Below are 7,888 nucleotides of genomic sequence, written 5' to 3'. Positions count from 1 at the left end.
TTTAAATTCGCTCGCGTGGTTTCCGGTTTAAGTCGTGAATAGCCCAAACTTCACAGAAAGTGCTGCAGATCAGCTGCGGTGTCCGTCAAAGTTTGAACCAAACGAAATGGATTTGCAGCGACGCAGAGGTCAGTCCGCAGATGGAGGACGTGAACGCCTGCAGTGGAAGTTCCTCTTGCACTTTTAATGTTATGAAAAGACTACGGCGCACGCAACGGAGCCGTGGCGCTGGCGGTGAAAGCGCAGGGTGAGATTCCCAGCCTCAATTCTTATCTATTTCACCCTTCTTATCCTTATGTGTTGTTCCAGTGTTTGCTGCAGCCTGCTGCCCACAGCATGTCGGTGGGAAGAAATGTGCATGAACATTTTCACTCTACGGGCTCACCAGGGGTCTACGATCTTGCGTGGGCCACCTGTGTGTGCCACGTACAGGTTTGCCCATTTTCACCTGCAGACAGCCCTGATCTACTCGTAAGGGCTGTTGTGGCTAAGGAATGAATCATCATCATCAAATTCAGGAGATCATTTCCACCACGCTTTCCTTCCCAAGAGAAAGGTGAGAGTTGAAGCTGCTTCCATGCCTCTGAGCTTTCAGGATCTTGAGTTTCACTGACCCGGCGAGCTCCCTCTTGTCTGAATTACCCCTCCAGCCCTCCACTGACTCCATCAGAAGACATCCTGTTGACTGAAGGAGGAATGTTTCTGCCCGTCAGCAACAACCCCACCCCCTCAAACCCCCCACCACCATACACACCTAAGTCTACCTGTAATTGTCAGTTTTGTAGAGCTTAGAAGCTGCTTTGCCTCAAGCTAAGCGTTCTTCTGTTTTCTTTCCTGATCCATTGAGAACAGAAGAACTACTGTTCCATTCATCCACAGACACAAAGAACGTTTAGTCTCCAACACATCCCGCCTACATCTTTGTAACATCTCCTCAACAGATTTCATGACTTCCCTTACGATGCAGAGTATTACTAAGATTTATCTACTGTGTACTAGGACTGCCACGATTAGTCGACTTATCGACGACTAATCGACTATTGAAATAGTCGACAACTAATTTAATAGTCGATAAGTTGTTACTTTATATTATATAGAGTCAGAGTGTAAAGTTGAAAGCTATACTGGCATTATCCTAGCTTCTTGGAATATTTTGGCATTCATTAAGTTTTTTTAAGCTATTTTGGAGTTTAGCTAATATTTCAGTTACATGTCAGCTGTTTTGGCTAATTTAAGCTTTTTTTTGTTTTTTAGGCTATTTTGGAGTTTAGTTAAAATGTCAACTACGGGCTAACATAGGCTTTTTCATTTTTTGGCTAATTTGGCATTTAACTAATATTTTAGCTGGCCATCAGCTTCAATGTTTTTGGCTATCAATTTCAGCATCTTCTGCTATCAGCACTAGTATCTTTAACAGCCAAATTCAGCTTCCAGCATGAATATATCTAGTTTTTCAACTAATGATGGTTAAGATGTGTGTTTTACATCCAGTTTGCGCATGACCCGATTGGTTGACTAATCGGAAAAGATAATCAGTGATTAGTCGACTATTAAAATAATTGTTTGTGGCAGCACTACTGTGTACTTATGCCTTGCGCTGGATCAGAATCAAACATTTATAAATCAACACATCGTGTTTCATTCCTTTTTCTCCACTCATCTCCAGAGAAAAACAGAAGAGGTCATTTATTTTTCTTAAGGCTATCCAAGCAGAATGGTGATGTTTCATCAACCTCTCCCTCGGCTTTGATGTGCTCCTGTGACTACAGGCGATCCCCAATTCATCATTGGCTTCATGGCTGTGAGAATACGTCATTGTGCTGCAGTTTAACTGAGCTGACGAGCGCTCACTTTCTGTTGTCAAAAGCATGAGCAGAGCTCAACCCACCGTGTCCTTTTGTTATGACAGACATGTCTGGACAAACTGCATCTGTCAGCCTGTAACTCACACCGTTTCAGTTCAGGAGCCGTAAAAATCACGTTTTCTCTCTCTATTGTTTCAATTCAACAGTTGTTTATATCCTGCATAGCTAAAATCAGAAAAAAAACAGAACCCTGCAAAAGTGCATCTTTTATCACAAGCACAGAGACAAGGTCAGCACAGGTTATCAGCTCGGAAATTCCAGATTTATGGACACTTAGGCCCTAAAATTTGTGGTTTTGAAGGTTGCAGGTGAAACCACTTCAGGCAGAACACCAGCACTGAGTCTGCATGAAAACTATTGCTTGATCTTTCAGTAAATGTTTTTAGCTGGAATAGAAAACCTGGCGTTATTCAGGGTTCATGTAGGGTTCTTCATGTTTACTTTAAGGTTTCAGAAACATTTTAAATCTCATTAGAACAAAATTTAAAGCTTAATAAACCAGAGTTAGGAAGTAATAAAAATGTGCTCTTATTGCTGTCTATTTCTCCGTAGAAGTCTCTGGGATTTTGGTTTTCTGCATGAAGGCGGCCTCTACACTGCAGAACAGTCTGTTGTTCTCAATTTAAAAAAAACAAAGCTCTTTATTTTGAGGAATACTCAGATGTTCTTCAATAAATGTTTTACAAAGCACGATCAGAAGTGTTTTTGATCAGCATGGATCAGTAACGGACATTCTTCGGCCATGGAGGTCAGCTGAAACAGAAACGAAGATGTCTTCATATTCGTGGATTCGCCGTGTCTACGGTCCCTAACTCCTAGAACAAGGGGGAATACCATATGTAAAGAATTTATTGTTCTTTGCAAGAAGCTTGTGGGCGAAGAAGAATCAGGCTGAAAAGAAGACAACACTTACAGTTTGGATCTTGAGTCGGGAAAAGCGCTGGTCTGATTTTTGCATCGATGGGTTACATCAGGTGACGACAGAAGCTCCGCCCTAACGGGTCCATTCCATTTTTCTTTGGACCTGTGTCCAATGGGGGACCAGAAATGGTACCGGTCGGTCCTGCTTTATGAGTCTATTTTATAATGTAAACATTCAAAAGTCAAGTCCGGCCCGATCCAGTACAGTCTGGACCGCTCAGTGCAAACGAGGCAATAGACTATCAGTGGTGCAGAACCAAGCAAACGCGTTAGAGTTAGCATTAGCATTTCTTTTAGCATTTTTATTAGCCCAAAAATATTACTGGGGGCTTCAAAGTTCAAGTTGGGGGGGCTGAGCCTCAGACTGCTGCTGGTGGTTATAGGCTGGTGTGAGTGTTCTGCAGTGGAGCTGCCATCAATGTGTGAAAGGGTGTGTTACTGTTGTAAAGAGACTGAGTGGACACCGTTTGACAAAGGTTCCTTCTGAAATGTTTCTAATTCTACGATAAGCAACTTAGTAATAAGGAAATTTGAGACATATCAAATTCAATTTGATTAATTTTTAGGACTTTTAAATTTGTTTTTTTGCGAATTGGTAAATGTAAGACTTTAATCTGAGGTTCCTCAAGTTCCCTAGTTTTGGTTTACCTTGTGTCACCACTGTACAGAAAAGAAGCCGTGAAGTATTAGACATGTGTGAAAAATAAAAACACAGACAACATTACACTATCTCCCTGTAGACACATTTTTCACAGATGTGGTCATGACCGTCTTATGGTCACCCTGCATGTAAAGTACACTTTTGGACCAAACGTTCAGATGTTCACTGTAAAATCCATCGCAGAGCTTCCCCCTGCTGTTTAGTAGCCCTGCAGACCAGCCAAAGCATGAGGCCCGTGCACAGAGAACAATGTACAAGACGGCAGCGGGTAATGTGAACCAGGTGCTGTCGCCCGAACACTTGTGGGTGGCAGTCCCCTCTCAGTCTTTGAGTCTCATGGACCTCCACCTTCACATCATGAAGGTCAGGACAGCACGTGTGAGATTTACAAGGTGCTCTGGAATTAACAGCTTTAATTAAGCGATGGAGCTCCGTCTCACTCTGGTGGAGGTACCTGGATGTGGAATTTCAGAACTCCATTGAGTAAAATTGTACTTGTGAAAACGTCATATGTAACTTTACTAGAGTCTGGGTTTGTTTCGCTGCCTCATGGGGCTCATAATCTGTACTTAAGATCCACAGGAACTTCCCTTGCTTCAGCATGCCTTAAGTACAGCGCACCAGCATTGTGCTCACAATAGTGTTGCCATGAAATTACAATGACTAACCATCAATGTTGGTCAGAGCTGCTGTCATTGTCTGTGTCTCATATTAGAGTTGCAGACATGATTTCAAACCTGTCAGTCAAAAAAACTGAACTCTGTGGTGAACAAATGGTCGTCATGCAGGAAGGCTTGAACACTGAGGTCGTGCATGTCCAATAATAGACTATGGCTCTTTAGTTTGAAACTCTCCACAGCACATTTTGCAGTGGAATGTCTTCATACCTCATTTATCTTTGTGTTGGACATAGAAAATATTGGAGGAGTCCAGCATTGTTGTCAGACCACTGAAAAGAAACCTCTTGAAGTGCAGGTTCGGTTTTCGAGATGACCTCGTAGCAGTCAAGATGGCGGCTGAAAACCATTAGCTGGAAACAGAAATTCCACAAGATTTCAGAGTTGAAGCCTTTTTCATAGTGTTCAGGATTAGCCTAAAATGTGTCAAAAGAAGTTAAAAGCTTTATTAAAAGATATTAACACAAGGGTTCAGATCTGTAAAAGACTTTTAGGCTGGAGCTTTATCTCCACACCAGTGTTTACGTTTGACCACAGTTAGCTTGCGCTAACGCCTTTACGCGATCGTGAGTCAGCTCTGTTGCAGAGAAAAGCAGCTTTGCACCAATATAAAATCACTTTATATTAGTAATGTGTTGCATGTCTGTGAAAAGCTACTTCAAAGGGTTGCTTACCAGCACAAAACAACTTTTCTCTGAAGATCAGCTAATTCACATTGATCACGTGAGGAGTGACGCCTGGTTCACACTGGCCACTGAAGCGCCGTGGAACAGAGGCCGCTTCCATTTGGTGTCCTTGTTAACCTATGGTGTGTTTCACACCAGGCGCAGAGCGCCGCGGTCCTCCGCTGAAGGCTCACACTGTGCAGCGGATCGTTTCAACAGCTGGTCTATTTTGTGCGCAAGCGATCCACGTCATTTCTGGCAGGAAGTTACATCAAGATACATGAGAAAATCTAGTTTATTTTCAAAATAAAACCAATTTATCACAATAAAACACAACAATTGATAAATATGATCATGTTTCTGGATCTAAACAGATTGTAGAGATGAAAATAAACATACAATCACAACACACACACACACTTCTCTCTGAGTCTCAACAACAGATAAATAAAGAAGTGTAGGCCTGCTGACTACTTGCTTCTTCTTAGCAGAAACATGGGGTCATATTTCTAGGATGATGGCAAAAACAAATAAAGCTCCAGCAGAAGCGCCTGCAGACCGTCGCGGCAAAATGCCCCTCTGATGTGAATTGAAGGAGAGAGTGGATGCCGCGCACCCTCCACGCCACTTCTGTGTCCAGTGTCAACCTAACATTATGGTATGTCAAAGAGCATTGCAGGTTTTGACAGACACCTCAGGTGTTCAAGGTTCAAAGTTTAATAAAACAAAATATGTATCTGTTAGGGTCGCTGCCTATATTCATCTTTTTCGACCAAAAATGAGAATTTTTCAACTCAAATTGGATTTCCTTCCAACTAATGATTTTCAGCCGCCATCTTTTCTGCCATCAGGTCCCACTCTTTCCTTTCTTGAAACTTGTCTGCCAATCAGCCATTTGGATGGAACAAAACTGAGTCACACTGGCCTGTTAGCTCAACTGGTCAGAGCATGGTGCTAATAACGCCAAGGTCGTGGGTTCAATCCCCATACTGGCCTAAACATGATACGGCACCATTTGATGAGAGCCATTATCCACTACCCTGAATCGTGACAGAAGGATGGCTCAAAATCTTTCTGCAACAGACTGGCGACCTGTCCAGGGTAAACCCCGCCTTCGCCCATCAGTAACCGGGATAGGCTCCAGCACCCCCGCGACCCCGAAAGGGAAGAAGCGGTCAGGAAAATGAATGAAAACTGAGTCACGTGGTTGAACAGTGAGCAGAGGTTGATGGTTTCCTAATTGATGATTTCTGGAAACAGTTATAACAAAGCAGCTGTAGGGAAAACTTGGATGGTTGTTCAGTAAATCAGGATTTTTTTCCCTCTTCTATTTATTTGGATAGCAGAACATTGAGAATATTTCAGTCACTTTAGTGGAAGCTCAAAAATCTACCATGACACGTCAACACAAGCCAACCTTAACAGTTATCAACACCATCATGACAGAAAGAACAAGAGCGAATGAAACTGAGAACTGATTTTGAAACATCCAAAATAAAAAAATAAAAATGTAATGAAATCCTGAGCAAAGAGAAAACTTGACCTATTAAAGGGCTACTGCCATGACAACACTAAAACCACATCAACCTCATTGTTACATTTGTAGTCATGAACATGTGGTTGATCACAAGATCATTTGAGGTCAAGGAAATGGAGAAAATGAGGATGAACAAATGCATTTGATCCGCTATGGTCAACATTTTAAGCCCCATAGATTATCCTGGGTTTGGTACCAGATCAAGGTAAAGGGGTGTACCAGACAGGAGTTTGTTGATCCATTTTTAGGTTACATTCACAATCTAGTAGTTCAACCTAATGTGTTGTGTCTGCATGAACTGTAAAGCTGCGTACAATGTACTGAGGCTCCAAGTCATGGCAGTGATGACAGTAAATATGAGCTTTAATATCTCTGGGAGCATGTGGATCATATTTAACAGATGCTCTACAGTTGGGTCTTGAATGTGGTTGTTTGTGAGCCATGCTCAGAGCTTCTCAAATGAAACACTTCATACAACTGCCACTCACACAAAAGGTGCACAGGAACTACACAAGGCCTGTTTGTTTTATTTTTATTTATTTATTTATTTTTTTTAACTTGTCCTGTCCAACAGCTGAGCCAACAGATGTGGGCTGAGAGCTTCTTGTGTTGGGCAGATTTTACTGTCACAACAGGGATTTATTGAGTATAAACCCCTGTTGTATTCAATGCTAAACTTTATTTATGTTGATTATGTTTTATTTTATTTTTTCGGAAAAAAAGGAAGAGGGTGTGGGGGTGGCTACAGAGGGGAAGCAACATCATAAAACAACCAGGACTAAGTAACTGTGACACAGACTCGGAGGCGTTTGGATCCATATGCAGTGTAGTTTATTAAGTTCGGCGAAGTGTGGGGAAAGGCAGCGGAGGTCGGACAGGCGGGGGTCAGTGCCGGCAAGGAAGCATCAGAGACGAGGACAGACGGTGGTCGAAGGCAGGCGGAGGTCAACACGGCGAGGGTATGTCGGAGGCTGGCGGAGACGATGGTCAGGGACGTGCAGGAGTCGAGGTCGGCGGCTAGCAGGAGAGTAAACAGATCAGAACAGGGTCGAGGCTTGGAGAGACAACAGGCTTGGAAACTCGCCCAGTAAAGGCTACGGCACAATACTTCACAGAGTGCTCAGGGGAGAGCTTGGTTTAAATGCTGTGGAGACTGATTAGGGATTGGCAGCAGCTGAGGGATGATTAATACTCAGGAGACTGTGCACGTGGATGACCCGAGAGGTAAACAGCAGGTGGATTCCTGACAGAGCCCCCCCCCGAGGAGCGGCTCCGGACGCCGGAGTCCCGGCAGAGTCGTGGTCGGCCACGGGGCCGCGGCGCAGGAGCAGAAGGATGGCGTCTGTGGAACTCAACAAGGAGAGAGGGATCAAGGATATCCTTGCGGTCCACCCAGGACCGTTCTTCTGGACCGAAACCCTCCCAGTCCAGGAGATATTGAAGACGGCCCTGCCTCCGCCGAGAATGCAGGACTTCCTTGACCCTGTACGCCTCTTCGCCGTCTATGAGCAGGGGTGCGCCTGGAGCAGCCGGGTCGTCAGCCTGGGGCTCGCAGTCATCTG

At 43.8% G+C, this 7,888-nt stretch overlaps 1 protein-coding gene and 1 non-coding gene across 2 annotated transcripts; one reads left to right on the top strand and one right to left on the bottom strand.

Annotated features, from left to right (window-relative positions):
- Positions 1 to 5,711: 5,711 nt before the first annotated feature.
- On the top strand, positions 5,712 to 5,785 carry trnai-aau. Its single transcript has one exon. It is a non-coding gene; the product is annotated as a tRNA-Ile (tRNA).
- A 1,327-nt stretch (positions 5,786 to 7,112) lies between these two features.
- On the bottom strand, positions 7,113 to 7,888 carry LOC112136413 (the record flags this gene model as incomplete). The annotated part of the gene is given in 1 exon segment (XM_024258102.2): positions 7,113 to 7,888. A coding segment is annotated over 1 exon segment (377 nt), but the record flags the coding sequence as incomplete, so codon positions are not given.

This window comes from Oryzias melastigma, linkage group LG13 (genome assembly GCF_002922805.2).
Source record: "Oryzias melastigma strain HK-1 linkage group LG13, ASM292280v2, whole genome shotgun sequence".
In the NCBI taxonomy this organism is placed as follows: domain Eukaryota; kingdom Metazoa; phylum Chordata; class Actinopteri; order Beloniformes; family Adrianichthyidae; genus Oryzias; species Oryzias melastigma.
The sequence above is the reverse complement of the archived record's forward strand: the minus strand, read 5'-3'. Positions and strand labels throughout refer to the sequence as shown.